Below are 16,322 nucleotides of genomic sequence, written 5' to 3'. Positions count from 1 at the left end.
TTAATGATTTCATTCTGATAACAACCCTAGGAAGCAGCGCTATCATTTTCATCTCCTTTTCACAGAGAGGTTGAGTAACTGCCCATCTAACTAGTCATATAACTAGTACGCAGTGGAGAAGGCAGCAGCCCCCTTTCCCATCAGGAGTTTATACATATAAAGTGCTTAGTTTTAGTGTCTGGCGTGTCGTGTGCACTGCTTACCTGTTACTGCTGCTACTGTTACCATCTTGTGAGCCTCGGTTTCCTCATTTGTAAAACCAGAAGAGTGGTACGTTGTGCATTTGTCAGGAGATTCAGTGAGGTAATATCCATAGCACTGTGCCTACACTTAGAGGGGGACCAGTCAATAGTAGTTACCATGGTGACAGGCACTGCACTGGGCAGGGGAGGAAGTACAGAGATGATCCCCTTAACTGTCAAGGGTCTGCAATTAGTGATACAAATAAAATAGTTTACAACTAGTCATATTGTAAAGCACTATGGGAAGAGAGCAGTAAGAGGGGCCTAGACCAGGGATGCTCTGCCGGGGACACCCCACCCCTCCCCACCCCTCCCTACCCCTCCCTACCCCTCCCTACCCCTCCCTCACTCTTCTGCACCAGCGTTCTCGCACTTATTTTTCAGGTCTTGAGTTAAACATCACCCGTCCTGGGAAGCTCCTCAGGCCCCCCAATCTAGGTTTGACCCCCGCCCCTCACGTAGGACTCACCTCACCCGTTCTGTGAGGAACAGCACCGACTGTCTTGCTCACCCTAATGGCTCCAGCCAAGTAGGAGGTGTTCAGAGGTGTTTGCTAAGTGAAACAAACATGAGTTTTGTTTTGTTTTGTTTTTGCGGTACGCGGGCCTCTCACTGCTGTGGCCTCTCCCGTTGCGGAGCACAGGCTCCGGACGCGCAGGCTCAGCGGCCATGGCTCACGGGCCCAGCCGCTCCGCGGCATGTGGGATCTTCCCGGACCGGGGCACGAACCCGCGTCCCCTGCATCGGCAGGCGGACTCTCAACCACTGCGCCACCAGGGAAGCCCAAATTATGAGGTTTTAAAAGTTATATTAGTCTCACCTGACCTCCTGGGTGTTAATGAGGAAACGAAGGGCACACGGAGGAAAGGGCCCAAATCAGGGGCAAAGATGCACATGTCACGTGACAGAATCACCATGCAAAAAACGTCCAACTGACTAGAACTGTGACCTGGATTAACCAAATGAGATTTGACAGGAATAAGTGTAAAGGGCTGTATTTGGCTTGCAAAGCCCGCTAACCGCTCTAGGACTACGGGCTGTGGGAGGTGGCGGCTGAGACAACACATGCGAGAAAGACTTCAGGCTTCTAGTTGACTCCACATTCACCAAGAAAAGGAACCCAGCCTTGAACTGCATTAACAAATAGATGGGGTTCAGAATAAAGGTGGTGCTAGTCATACTGTTTAGTTTACACTTCAAGAGGGACAATGAAGACAGGAATTCTGAGCAAATTCCTTAACCTGTCCCCCAAACTCCATTTTCCTCATCTGTAAAATGGGTACCTGCCCCACTGAGTTGTGAGTGTTAAGTAATTTGATGGTTTTCTTATTTTCACTGGCAAGGAACAACTAAAGGAACAGAAATGTTTAAAAAAGTAAAGAATTAGGTGGGAAAATAGGAGACACGAGTGTGTGATCGTCTCCTTCAAAGTTTTCCTATGTGGGAAAGAGATTAAGCTTCATCTTTATAATCCTAGATGGCAGAGCTACTATTTAAGAATGAAAGAAGTCAAGACAGGCAGATTTCAGCTCGATGTAAGAAAACACTGTCTAACATCTAAAGCTATCCAACAGTGGAACGACCTGTCTTGGGAGGTGGTGAGTTCCCCGTGTGTCTAGGTTTTCGAGCACAGCACAGGTGCTCACTTGGTGGGGTTGGATAAGCTGATGCCCCAGGGCCTTTCCACTGTTGAGATTTGGGTAGGACCTAGTATGCATCGCTATCATTTATTGATCCCTGGCTGAGGTTCATTACCATATATCATCTCATTTCATCCTTGAAACCCAATGGGAAAAATTCTATTATCAGTCTCCTTTTACAGGAAAGTTGAAGAAATTTAATACCACGTTCAAGTTTGGGTACTTTGTGTAAGTTCCTAAGTCAAGCTTTGGTTGTCTCCGAGGTGCCTGCTCTTGGCAACACGGCCTTGCTGAGCTTCCCCACCCACGACTCCCTTGGAACTTTGTGTGGGGGGCCATGGGGGGCAGTGCTGGGCTGCAGACTGGAAGTGTTCGGGCCAGATGCAGCTGACAAACGTTTTGATTGGCAGGCGTAGTGCTTTTCGCTGCCAGTATTTAATAATTGGAGGAGTTCACATAAAAATCTGATTGCCTACTTATCTTTAAAAACTGGAAACTCTAGCCACGCTGGCCTGTATTCCCACTTGGCAACAGCTGTCTGCAGCAAGCAGGGACTGCCCCTTCCAGACATGGCCTCACATTCTCAGCGGCCACCAGCCCTACTGCCTCGCATACGGCTACCCCGCCCCCTTTGCCTTCCCTGCCTCTCCCCCCGCCCCCCCCACCCCTGAGGGATGTCAGTGTGCTTCTCCCAGTGTGGACGTTTCACGTGCATGCATAACAAATCACAGGTTTGGGGGCAGGAAAGTGCCTGTCCCATTTTCTAGAGGAAATTGAGCCCCAGAGAGTCACAGGGTGGCAGTGCCTGACCTCAACAGAACCCTGGTTCCCGACTCCTACAGTGCATGACCCTGGAGGGAATGTTCTCCTGATGGGCAGCTGCCCTCTAGGAGAACCTGTGTCCCAGCGAGCAGGCACCCCCCTGCACTGCAGGATGACTGTCCCCTTGGAAGGACTTCCATCTCTAGGCTCCATAAGACAGGACTTTGTCTGGTTTGTCTGCTCTTGGTCCTGAGGTGGTCACAGAGACCCCCCCAAAGAACCCCCAGCACCTTACAGCAGAGAGAGCTAAGCAGAGGGTCCAATGACTCAAGCTTGATGTTAACAGTGAGAATTTCTTATCAGTCTGTCATTTCATATTTCTGATCTCCTGCCAGAAGATCCCATGTTATCCCTGTCTCGGTGCCATCTTTCCTTCCCTCCACGCTTCCTTCCTTCCATCCCGTTGGTCGGGTATTTGAAGGTGTAGCTGTCACTCCCAAGTCATTCAGGAGGGTCAGGGCTGGATTTTGGTGAGGTGGAGAGAGGATGGTCTAGGACCAGGACACCTGAATGCAGGTTTGGCGCAGCCGTTTGTACTATTCCTATACTTGTGGGAAGGTCTCTCCTCCTCTCTGGGGCTCAGTTTCCTCTTGTATAACATGAGAGTCAGTGTTAGGGTATCATACAAGTCCCTTAACAGTTTTACAGTTTTATGATTCAGAGGCAGAGCTGGGAATAATAGAACTTGGGACATGACCCAAAATCTTGGCAGTAGGAGAAGGAGTTGTGGTTGTCCATCAGAGCTGCTTGCTTTCTCCTTTATTTCTGTTTCATTTCCTTCCTTCGTCCATCCATCCGTCCGTCCGTCCGTCCATCCATCCATCCGTCCGTCCATCCTTCCTCCTTCCCTGTCTTCCTTCTTCCTTCCCTTCCTTCCTAGCTTTCTCTTCTTCTTTCTTTTCTTTTGAGGTGCTTTAATTGATCAAGATGAAGATCTGACTGATAATGGGGATAACTCACTAGGAAATACTGTGTGGACTGTAATACTCAGATATACCAGTCAAGTAGTAACCTCCCAGCTGAATGAAGGCAGAGATGTTTCACTGTGCTCCCCACTGACCTGGGGCTGCCAAGGGGAACTAAACTACATGTTTACAATCAAAATGACTTTGTCGGGCTTCCCTGGTGGCGCAGTGGTTGAGAGTCCTCCTGCCGATGCAGGGGACACGGGTTCGTGCCCCGGTCCGGGAAGATCCCACATGCCGCGGAGCGGCTGGGCCCGTGAGCCATGGCCGCTGAGCCTGCGCGTCCAGAGCCTGTGCTCTGCAACGGGAGAGGCCACAGCGGTGAGAGGCTCGCGTACGGCAAAAAAAAAAAAAAAAAAAAAAAGGCTTTGTCACAGGAGAAAATTCCATTTTTTTGGTGAGTGGCCTCCTCGAATGTAAACGGGAATGGGAGAGGAAGGTTGAAAAGACCCATAAGGTAAGGAGTTTGCACTGGATAATCTTCAGGAACCGTTCCAGCTCAGGAAACAGTGGGTCACCATTTCTGAGAAAGAGCCCAAAGTTCTGTTTTCTTTCAAAATATGCTTTTTGAGATATCATTCACAGACCATACAATTCAGCTTTTTAAATTGTACAGTTTAATTTTCTTTAGCACACGGACAGACGTACGTAGCCATTACCACATCACCAATGTTCACATATATGTGCTGGCTTCTTTCACTCAGCAGAAAGTCTTGAGGTTCATTTGTGCTGTACCATGTATCAGCACTTCATTTATTTTTTTAATTGGGGTATAATTGTTTTACAATGTTGTTAGTTTCTACTGTACAGCGAAGTGGAGTGGAGTTCCCTGTGCTATACGGCAGGTTCTCATCAGCACTTCATTGTTTTAAATTGCCAAATAATATTCCACTGTATTGTGTGGGTCTCCCACGTTTTAGCTATCCATTTATCAGTAGATGGACACTTGAATTGTTTCCATCTTTTGGCTATTATGAATAATGTTGCAATAAACATTCGTTATACAAGTTTTTGTGTGTATATAAGTTTTTATTCTCTAGGGTAGATACCTACGGGAGGAAATGCCGGGTCATATGGTAACTGTATACTTAAAGATTTGAAGAACTACCAGACTGTTTTCCAAAGTGGCTGCACCATTTTACGTTCCCACCAGCAGCTTAGGAGGGTCCCAGTTTCTCTAAATTCTCACCAATAATTGTTATCATTTCTTTCTGTTGTAGCCATCCTAGTGCATATGAGGCAGTATCTCATTGTGGATTCGATGTGCATTTCCCTGATGGCTTGCGATGCTGAGCATCTTTTCATGTGCTCATTGATTATTTGTACATCTTCTCTGAAGAAATGTCTATTCAGATCCCTTTTCCATTTTTTTAATTGGGTTGTCTTTGTTACTGAGTTGTAAGAGTTCTTCAACTTTTTGTTGTTAATATAAATATATTTTATATAGTTATATATTATAAATATATATTTTATACTCTAGACATATAATTTAGAGATATGTATTAAGATACATATATCTATGTCTAGATTTTAATGTATTCTAGATATATAACTATATATTCTAGATACAAATCTCTTATCAGATATATACTTTTCAAATATCTTCTCGCATTCTGGGCATTCACTTTCTTGATAGTATTCTTTGAAGCACAAAAGTTTAAAATTTTGATGAAGTCCAGTTGATCTGTTTCTTTCGTTTGTTGCTTGTATCATATATAAGAATCCAGTGCCAAATCTGAGATCATGAAGATTTACCTCTGTGCTTTCTTTTAAGAGTTTTACAGTTTTACCTCTTAAACTTAATCCTTTGATACATTTTGAGTTCATACTTATATATGGTGTGACGTAAAAGTCCAATTCTGTTTTCTTGCATGTGGAGTTGCCCCAGCACCGTTTGTTGAAAAGACAGATCTTTCCCCATTGAATGGTCTTGGCAGCCTTGTCGAAAACCAACTGACCATGGACTCGTGGGCTTATTTCTGGACTCTTAGTCTACCCCGCTGATCTATATGTCTGTCCTTATGCCAGTACCATCCTGTCTTAATCATTGTTGTTTATAGTTTTAGTAGTAACTCTTGAAATTGAGAAGAGCAAGTCCTCCGACTTTGTTCTTTTTCAAGATTGCTTTGGCACTTCTGGATCCCTTTCAATTCTGAATTTTAGAATCAGCTTGTCAACTTCTACAAAGAAGTCAGCTGGCGTTCTGATAGGGATTGTGTGGAAGCTACAGATAAATTTGAGGAGCACTGCCGTCTTAACAATATTAAGTCTTCCAATTCACGAACACTGGAGATTTTTCCAATTCTTCAGATCCTTAATTTCTTTCCACAACATTTTGCAGTTTTCAGAGTATAAGTTTCACACTTCTTTTGTTAAGTATATTCCTAAGTGTTTCATTCTTTTTGACGCTATTTTAAACGAATTTTTAAATTTTTATTTTCAGGTTGTTCATTGCAAGTACATAGAGGTACATGATTCTTTTTTGTTTATTGATCTTGAATCCTGAAATCGTGTTGAACTCATTTACTAGTTCCAATTGACAGTTTTTTAGTAGATTCCTTAGGATTTTCTATATACAAATCATGTCATTTGAAAATAGAGAAAATTTATTCCTTTCAAATCTGGGTGCCCTTTATTTCTTTTTCTTGCCTAATTGCACTGGCTGGAATGTTTATTGCAGCATTTTTCATAATAGCCATTATAGCCATTGAAGCCCTAGTACAGTGTTGAATAGAAGTGGTGAGAGTGGACAACCTTGTCTTGTACCTAATCCTAGGGGGAAAGCATCCAGTATTTAACCATTAAGTGTGATGTTAGCTGTTAGGTTTTTTTGGTGTATGCCCTTTATCAGATTGAGGAAGTTCCCTTCTATTCCTAGTTTGTTGACTGTGTTTATCATGAAAGGGGTTTGGATTTTGTCAAATGCTTTTTCTGCACCTTGTGAAATGATCATGTAAGTTTTGTTTTTTATTGTATTGATATGGTATATTAATGACACTGATTTTTGGAGGTTAAACCAACCTTGCATTCCTGGAACAAATCCCACTTGGTTATGGTACATAATTCTTTTATATATAATGAGTTTGTTAGGAATTTGTTGAGTTTTTTGCATCCACATTCATAAAAGATATTGACCTGTAGTTTCCTTGTGGTGACTCTGGTTTTGGTGTCAGGGTAATACTGGCCTTATAAAATGAATTGGGACGTTTTCCCTTCTGTTCTATTTTTTAAGAAAATTTGTGAAGAATTGGTATTAGTTCTTTAAATGTCTGATAGAATTCACTTGCCATCTGGGCCTGGGTTTTTCTTTGTAGACAGTGTTTTGATTACTAATTTAATCTCTTTACTTATAGGTATATTCAGGTTGTTTCTTGCTGAGCTAGTTTCAGTAGTTTTTGTCTTTCTAGGAACTTGTCCATTTCATCTGGTATCTAATTTATTGGCATGCAATTATACTATTCCTTTATAATGCTTTTTTATTTTAGTAATGTTCATAGTAATATCTAGTTTCTTTTCTGATTTTATTAGTTTGTCTTTTCTCTTGGCTTGTCTGGCAAAAGGTTTGTCAATTGTGTTCATCTTTTCAAAAAACTAGCTTTTGGTTTCATGGAATTTTTTCTATTGTTTTTCTGTTCTCTGATTTGCTAATTTCCACTCTAATCTTTATTATTATTTCCTCCCTTCTCTTTTCTTTAGGTTTAAGTTGCTGTTCCTTACCTAGAGTTCTAAGGTAGAAGATAGTTATTGACTTGAAATCTCTCTCCTTTTTCAACATAGGCATACCACTGTAAATTTCCCTGTAAAGATTGTTTTATCTCCATCCCATAAGTTTTGGTATGTTGTGTCTTTATTTTCATTCTCAAAGTATTTTCTAATTTTCCTTTTGATTCATTAGATACTTAGGAGTGTGTTATTTAATTTCCAAATATTTGTGAGTTTCTCAAGTTTCTTTCACTTATTCGTTTCTAATTTCATTCCACTGTAGTTAGAGAACATACTTTGTGTTATTTATATCCTTTTAAATTTATTGAAGTTTGTTTTATGACCTAGTATGTAGTTAGTTTATCCTGGGGAATGTTCCATGTGCACTTGAGAAGAATGTATATCCTGCTATGATGGGTGGAGTGTTCAGTTTATATCTGTTAAGTCTAGTTGGTTATGTGTTGTTCAAGTCCTCTATTTCCTTTTCAATCATCTGTCTAGTTCTGTCCATTATTGAAAGTAAAATATTGAAATCTTCATCTTTTATTGTTGAGTTTTCTATTTTTCTTCAATTCTGTCAGCTTTTCCTTCATGTATTTTGGCGCTCTGTTAGTTGCATATATATTTATAATTATTATATCTTCCTGCTGGATTGACCCTATCATTATTACAAAATGCCCTCTTTATCTCTAGTAACATATTTTGTTTTAAAGTTTATTTTATCTAATGTTAGTATAGCTATTTCAGCTTTCTTGTGGTTGCTCCAAAGCTCTTTTTTGAATTCTCAAAAGCTTTGATGGGCAATGAAAGTCAAGAAGAAATTGCCTCTTTCTTTTTTTTTTTTTTTTCTCATATTTCAAATGAACTATTTCACCAGTCAACAAACTCTCCTTGAGCACTAGGAATGGTCCACAGCACAAAGACTTGCACGATGTGAAAACTCTCATGTCTAGGTAGAGTCCTTTTCATGGGATTGGTTAACTAGTTTCTTATCTTCTTCGCTTCGTCCTCAATAAATTACAATCACATCCTCCTTGAAAATAACTAGGAGTCCTTCTGACCAGGACTTATAGGTAAGGAAAAAAATGAAATTAAAGGGAAAGGAGATCAAGAAAAAGTTTATGAAAATCATGGGAATGAACAAGTGCTAGGAAACAAGATGTTTACTCTTGAACTCCTCTTCAAGTCTGAAAAGCTCCCTAAAATCCTTGGGTCATTCACTTGCTCCAAACCCAGTGGAAGAACTCCCAGGCGATGCCACTGGGAAATGGAGTGGCATGAGGATTGCCATGCTGGGGCCTCTGTGTCTGCGTGCCCTGATGTGCCAGAGTGATTACAGATTTTAAAAGGAAAAATCACGTAATACCATCCTGAACAAGGATCCCTGTTTGATCTTTCCCTGTGTCCTAGCCTGCTTGTTGTCCTGAAGGATGACAGCCCAGCTACTCCCACTGGATGAGAAAACCTCATATTCTGTGCCAGTTTCCTGTCACTGCTTTGAGTTCTAAGAGTTCAGAGAGGGGTGGGTGGCATGACCTCCCCGTCGCTGGTGTTGGCACGAGTCCCTGGTGACAGTGTGTCTGCACCGCGGGTACACCGGCAATCTCTGGAGCAGCTCTTCCTCACTCTTTCGACAGCCAGCCAATTTGGTCTCAGGAAACCACTCTGCAGCGCTGGCTGGGTTTGGAAGTCATTTTTAATTTTGTGACAAAGACAAATGCGTCCTTTGGGAGTAGTAAGTGGTTTTACTGGTGATATTAATGGAACCTTGACCTCTTCTGTAACTGTGGTCCTACAAAACAAAAAATGTTTGTATTATAATATGTCAGGCAAGTTCATTCTTAGCCCTTCCTTGAAACAAATTGCAGAGGAAATATACTATTAATAAGCCTGGAGAATATTCTGTGTGTGGGTGTGTGGGTGTGGATCTACAGGCATAAGCTCATTTGCAAACATAGCGGATTTAAAATGCCGCGATTAACTGTGCTACAGATGATGTGTTTTGAATTGTGCTGGGATGGACACAAATCATTGAAGTTCTGATATTTCTGAACAGTGGGCCCAGCGCTCAAATTGCAATTGGCTTTTAAAGGCCAGTAGCTATCATAAAATTCAAGTGTTTGAGGGATCCAGAGCGAGCAAGGGAAAGACGAAATTCAAAGGCACGTTGCATTAGCCGCTTCTATTTTCATTTGGGGTTGGCATTCATAGGCCTAAAAATGACTGCACTGAGGTCTCCTGTTTCCTGCAGGAACTTTTTATGCCAGTGTCCTTTGTTGAAAATGGTTGCTTAAGGAGACAGTAAATTAAATGTGAAGGATTTACCGTTTGGTTACGTGAATTAAACCATTTCCTGGTGTTTGTGTTTACCTTGGGGCTCACAAAGGAGACAAAAATATAGACTCACAGGAGGAAGGAAAGGAATGATCAAATCCCAATAGTCCCTGCCTGGATGTCTAGCTCAGCAATTTTATTCAGGGGAGGAATTTCGTGCTGATAAGTGAATCTTTGTCTCTGTCTCTGTATAACTAACTTTTCCTCTCTCCAGATGCTGCACCCACTGTGCCTTCCTAATAGACATGTAACTACAAATGTGGTAGTTAATGCCTCCTAGTATACTGGGCAAAACCGAATTAAATCAGATACAAAATGTATAGTTTTCCTCAAGTAAAACTGGATGGTGCTTTAGAATTTGAGACTTCAATGCAATAATTTAAAATCTTATTATAAAATAATACATGAGCATTCTAGAAAACCTGACAAATACAGAAGGTAAATAAGAAAATAATAACGACCCATAACACTCAAAGATAATCATTGCTAACATTTTAGTGTATTCATTTTGCCTTTTTTCTATGCCATTATATGAATATAGATTTGTACTTTTTATAGTTTAGATCATAAGTATGATTTAGGATTTCCATATGTCCTAACTGCCCTCTCTCCTTAAGTTCAAATCTCTCAGAAGAAGAAAATTAACGGCTAACACATACATAGTATTGTACTCTCTGCCAGGTACCATTCTAAGCACTTTACATGTATGAATTCATGTCACCCTCATAGTAACCCTTTGTGGCAGATGTTACAGATGGGGCACAGAGGGTAAAACAGTTTTCCCACAGTCTCACAGCTAGGAAGGGACAGAGCCAGGATTTGAACCCTGGCTATAAAGTGCGTGTTTTTTTTTTTTTTTTTTTTTTTTTTTTGGCCACACCTTGCGGCTTTCCCGGACCAGGGATTGAACCTGCGCCCTCAGTGGCAGTGAAAGCGCAGAGTCCTAACCACTGGACCGCCAGGGAATTCTCCAAAATGTGTGCTCTTAACCAAGATCTGTTGCCTCCCCGCCACCCACCCATCCCGACCCCCGGGCTCATGCTGGGCCCGTCCCAAAGCCTGCCCGCCCCCAGCCCTGTCCCTCGGTGAGCGACCTCTCAGAATTCCTCCAACACTGGGTAGTGTGACATAGCACATGGGAACTGGGACAATCGTCCTATCTCTGAAAAACAATTGCCACGAAGGCCCTTCCTATGATGGGGGGAGGCGGGCCCAGTGATGAGGGGATGGGGGCAGGGAAGGAGCCCTGGGCTGGAGCTCAGGAGAAACTGGCCTCTGGGCCTGGCTCTGTTCACAGGGAGACAAGGCACTATACCTGTTTACGCCTCTGTTTTCTCATCTGTAAAGTGACAGGGTTGGAGAGCAATTCATTCATGTGTTCATTCATTCACTTAATACACACAAGGCAGAGATGAATACGGTCTGTTTCCTCTCCTAGGAACTCATCATCCCATGTGTGGCCAGAGAAGAAGTGTTACAAGTGCTAAAAGAGGAGAGTCCTGGGGATGTTGACAAAGCCGCTGAGATGGGCTGGGGCAGAGAGGGTAGAAGCAGGAAGGGCTGGCCCAGCGAGGCTTCCCAGAGGACCAGTAGGGATCTGTGTCTCAGGGCATCCAAGATAGGCTGTGGCGATTGGTCTCTCTAGGGCCCCCTCTAGTGTATGTCATGCTCTCTCACCTTCAGCAGGCTACAGCATTGTCACTTTTTTTGGGGGTGGGGGTTAAAACTACAGATCTTTATTGTCTCACATTCTAGAAACTCAAGATGGCAGCAGGGCTATGCTCCCTCTGAAGCCTGTAGGGGATCCTTCTTTGGCTCTCCTTACCTCCTGGGGGTGGCGATCCTTGGCAGCCGGCGATCCTTGACCTGCAGCTGCATCGCTCCACTTCTGCTTTGTCCCCACGTGGCGTTCTCCCCGTATGTCTGTCCTCGCATGGCCATCTTCTTATATGGACACCAGGCATGTTGGATTAGGGGCCCACCCTACTTAACTGAAGTAATTCTATTGGCAGTGACCCTATTTGACCCAAATGAGGTCACATTCTGAAGTACTGGGGGGGGGGTAGAACATATCATTTTGGGGGTGGGGACGAAGTTCAATCCATAACAATGTCTGCAGCCCCCATTTAGTCCGGGCAGCCATGGCCTCCTTCATACTCTTGTTTTTCTCCACTTTGTCCTCCATTCAGCATCCAGGATGAGCTTCCTAAACGATAGCAAGCAGGTGAGGGTCCAGACAGAGAGTCCTCACAGGACTTCTTTCCATCTGGGCATAGAAGGCTGGAGCCAGGGGAGAAGCTGAGAGCACAGTATCTCCTGAAGAGATCGTTGTCAGTGGAGTCCCAAGGGCAAGGGCACAGTGCACTGTGAGAATGTTTCTGAAAGGACGTTCATTCCGGTCTCTAGAGGTATCCCTCTAGAGATATCGCAGGGAAGCCGCTCGGGTGGTCCTGAGACTGGCAAAATTCTGTCGACTGAAAACAAATGCACAACGTGAGACCTGTGAATTAAGTTTCATCTGGGGCAAAAATGAAGACTGTAGCCCGGGGTCAGCATTTCAGGTAGCTCTGAGAAACAGCTCCAGAGAGATAGGGGAGAAGGTCGGTGTGTGTGTGATTTCGGTGTGAAGAGGGAGTACACGCGATCAAGCACATATTTTTGGCAGAAGGTTTCTGCTAGTCACGAGGAGCAGGTGTCACCTTGAAGGATTTTAGTGCTTTTCTAGATACAAGGAGATGCAAGAATTGGGCTCATAAAATATCTAACTATCTGAAGACCCGTCCTGCCAGTTTTTCCCAGCGCACGGAGCGCCTCATTCCTGATCTCCACCCTGAACTCCTTGCAGGTGGTGTTGAGGTCCAGCAGCTGTGGCGGTTCATGATTCAATCCTTGTAAAGGTAGACGGCAAGTGCCAATTATTTGTAGTTGGCAATGCCATACTTTGAAGGGTGGTCTCTCGGTGATGAGGTAAAGCCCTTTCCAGACCTCTTTGTGTCACTTCCGCATGCTTTGCTGTTAGTAGATGTGCAGCGCAGGCTAAACAAACGGGTGTCGCGTACACGTGAAATAAATGCGGTATTCGCACTGCGTCTCCTGCCTTTAGCCCGCCCCCTCACCCGAAGTAGCTCGGACCTTCTCATCTTATTAGGCTGCCATTAAGCTCTAGAAAACGGTGAAGGCATGTGCTTCTGTCATTCAAATGCTAATCCTCTCTCCAACTTGACACCTCAGCTTGCCGCTATCCGCCCTCATCTGTGCTCCAAAGACAGAGGACCCTTGTACCCGCCCCCTCTGACTTCTTACAAAGGCTCTGGAGGGCGCTTCCTGAGGCACTTAGCATAGCTGTGGAAAGAAGTTTATGCAGAATATTCACCTTTACTCTTCCCCCCACCCCCCAGGTCACAATTGCAAAGTAGGGCATCAGGGCTCCCTGACGGCAGGCTAACACCTGAATAAGGAATTCGGTTTTCTTAGAGAAACAGAAACACAGAGCACCAGATTCCGAGAGAAGAATGTGGATCTATGGGTTACACGAAAGGAGAATGATGTAACTGGTGGTGCCCGTGCTGCCTCGCCAGCTGCAGTGTCTGCGTGTTCATAATACGATCGTTTATGTTTATGTATTTTCATTTTCTTGTTCAGATACAGGTAGACCTTTCTTAGAGATGCACAGTGAAATCCCGGAAATTGTAAATATGACCGAAGGAAAGGAGGTCGTCATCCCCTGCCGGGTTACATCACCCAACATCACTGTTACTTTAAAAAAGGTAAAACTGAGCAGTGCTACTCTAACAAGCCTTTTACTGGAAGTGAGCATACTGAATTTTGAGTCGTTTTCTCTCTCTGGAATAGTTGTCTTAGAGACATTTGGGCTTTCTCGGTGGACTTTTCTGTAACAGCTCTTTACTATGTGAGTGTTAGGCGTTATCCCCCTGCGTGTACTTACATGGACTAAAAGGATAATGTCTTGAGCGTAAATCTACGTGAATAATGAAAGAACTACAATCGTGAACATTTTTATGTATTGCCACAAATTTGAATGTCTGTAAATGTCAGGAAAACCAATTCTATTGTGTATACAAATTACTAATGCAGATTTTTGCTGAAGGAAGAACTGTCAGGCAGGGTACCAGACTCGCCAGGCATTTAAGAACTCTTGCTTTGGTTTGAGTTGGGCTGTTCCTTGTAACAAAAGGCTTATCTTCCGACGGGCATCCAAATTTAACCTCTTAGGGGAAAAAAAAAAAAGCTATAAATGAGATTTTTCTTCATATTATGTTGTAAATCGTGCATGTAGAGAAGGAAAAAGATTCGGAGTAAAATCTAATAAAGACAAAACCCCTAAAATGTGACACGCCAGCTGCAGTAACTTTAGGCGTGTGCTGAGTCTGAGAGTTGGATAAAAACTTCCCACGTGGAAAACTCTAGTGGCTCCTGAGAGCTTAGAGCTTTCAGAGGAAAAGTGCAGGCTGTCCCAAGGCAGCACCGAGCACTGCCCATCACGTAGAGGTAGTGTGTCTCCCTGTCCTCTCCCCTTGCATTCACTCCCCCAAGTTGTTGACTTAAATCTTTAATATAGTCCATCAGTGACAGGTCTCGGCTCCCATGACAACTGGGTATCATCACCAGGAAATATAAAATTGTAGTATGTTGGAGCTGGAAATGCCAGCGGGGTCACACTCACTTGGTGGAAGAAAAAACTAAGGTTCCCAGGGAGTTAGGGACGTCCAGGCCACAGGCCACACTGGGCATTGGAGCCCGTGTCCTGTCTTCTTCCTCCGTGTTCCTGCCATCCTTTGCTCATGGTTTAGTCTGCATAGGAGGAGGGGCAGAGTGGTTCAGAGCAGAGGCTGGGGCCACACCACCTGGATTCTTTCTGCAACCCCCCACCCCCACCCCCGCCACTACCACTTAACCCGCTGGAAAATGGGCAAGTTATCAGACCTCCCTCCACATCGGTGCCCTCACTGGAGAGATGGGAGAGGTTACAGGGGCACCCACCTCGCCTGACTGTTAGGAAGCCTACGTGAGGTGCTCGGAGGCCCTTAGGATCATGCCTGGTACAGGCAAGGCCTGTTCAAGGATTAGCTGTTCACGTTACGTATCCAAGAGTTTAATGCCCAATAATCGATTTCTTATCGTGATGTTTTGCATAGCCTGCCATTACCCCTCTGAGTCCGAGATGCTAATTGGCCTGTGACTGATATGGAACAAACCATGAGGATATGAAACTCCTCTTTTCACGCACACCCCTTGCCTTTCGCCCTAATGCAGATCGCTTGTCTGTTTGAGGAACTTTCCCGAATCCCCACGTGCAAACATTTTGGGAGGGAAAGCTTATTTTCTGTGTTTTCCCACCCAGATCTCTAATACGTTTAAAAAAAAAAAAAAAGAAAAGAAAAGAGAGGGAGAGAAGCATAACATTCTAACCAGGATTTTGGTTTATCACATATATTTTGAAAATACTCTAACCTATTACACATACATGCTGACATGAAATTAACAGAAGATCGTTCCCTTCCTTTTCTCTTACTGTCCTTTCTCTTCTAACTTGCTGCTCCCGCCTTTTCCCGTGCCTGCTTCGGCAGAGCCCCGGTCAGCTGGAGACAAGCCTCCCTGTTCAGCAGTGTCTCCAGACTGCCCATCTGTCTGCCCCTTTATGACACACACACTGCCACAGCTGATGGGCTTTGTAGTCTTTTGCAATTTTAGCTCTTGTCAGCTAGAAATAAAGTGACTTTGTCAAGGAACTACAACGAGTGGCAGTAACGGATCGAGTAAGAGAAACCCTTCAGAGGAAAATTTGATGTATTTTTAAGTTGTGCAGACCAAGTCCATCGGCCAACCTTTCTTGTAGGTTCAGCACGTGCTTGTTTTCACATGTTTTTAAAGCATCCCAGATTTCAATCCCTGAGTTATATTTTTCTGAGTTTTTCCTTCAATAGTTTGCACCAAGTTAGAAGGTTCCTTTCTCCCCCCCCCCGCGGAACGCAGGGCATTCCTAAGTTTACAGGTAGCATCCTAATTTACTGAAACATGAAGCGCATCCTTTAATTGCTTTCAGTTCTTAATAAACAGGATGCAATTCATGTCAAACCCACGTAACGCTCTGGTAACATACACCAATGCAGACATATTCACTGGGAGAGGCAACCAGTGCTTTTGGAGTAGAAATCTCTGCCATCAGATCACAAATCCCAGTCAGATTCGCTCCTTCCACAAGCAATATATATAAAGGATACTGTGGATAGAGTGATGTAAGGTGTGTGCTTTTTTAAAGAAGATAGAAAAGATTTGAAACTTCCTTATGGCGGTTAATTCTATGAATCTTTATAATCTGTTGTGAGAAGGTGATCTGATTTTTTTTCCCCCTTGTCCAGCTGGGGATAAAAGCAGTTGTCAGACCACTGCCTCTGGAGTTGGCCGCCAATCTGGCATCATGGGAATTTGGCTGGGCTGCTCTATGAGACAGTGGCCCTTTACAAAGTCTAATCCCAAGGTAGAAGGTGTAAATTAAGTCCTTGATATATAGGAGAAGGCATAAGCAGAGAATCAAATCGTGGGCTCTTTACTTCTGTTCGGCCTGTGTTTGGGAATACTTCTAGGAATTTGCGAGC

The 16,322-nt window shown here is 43.7% G+C and overlaps 1 protein-coding gene across 3 annotated transcripts in view; it reads left to right on the top strand.

The window, feature by feature from the left end:
* Positions 1-16,322, top strand: part of FLT1 (fms related receptor tyrosine kinase 1) — a 172,753-nt gene that overhangs the window by 37,824 nt on the left and 118,607 nt on the right. For all 3 annotated transcript variants that reach the window (XM_032610754.1, XM_032610753.1, XM_032610755.1), the window contains exon 4: positions 13,348-13,472. In XM_032610754.1, coding sequence (XP_032466645.1) covers positions 13,348-13,472 — 125 coding nt within the window. The remainder of the gene's footprint in view (positions 1-13,347; positions 13,473-16,322) is intronic.

Source organism: Phocoena sinus, chromosome 18 (genome assembly GCF_008692025.1).
Source record: "Phocoena sinus isolate mPhoSin1 chromosome 18, mPhoSin1.pri, whole genome shotgun sequence".
NCBI classification, from domain to species: domain Eukaryota; kingdom Metazoa; phylum Chordata; class Mammalia; order Artiodactyla; family Phocoenidae; genus Phocoena; species Phocoena sinus.
The sequence above is the reverse complement of the archived record's forward strand: the minus strand, read 5'-3'. Positions and strand labels throughout refer to the sequence as shown.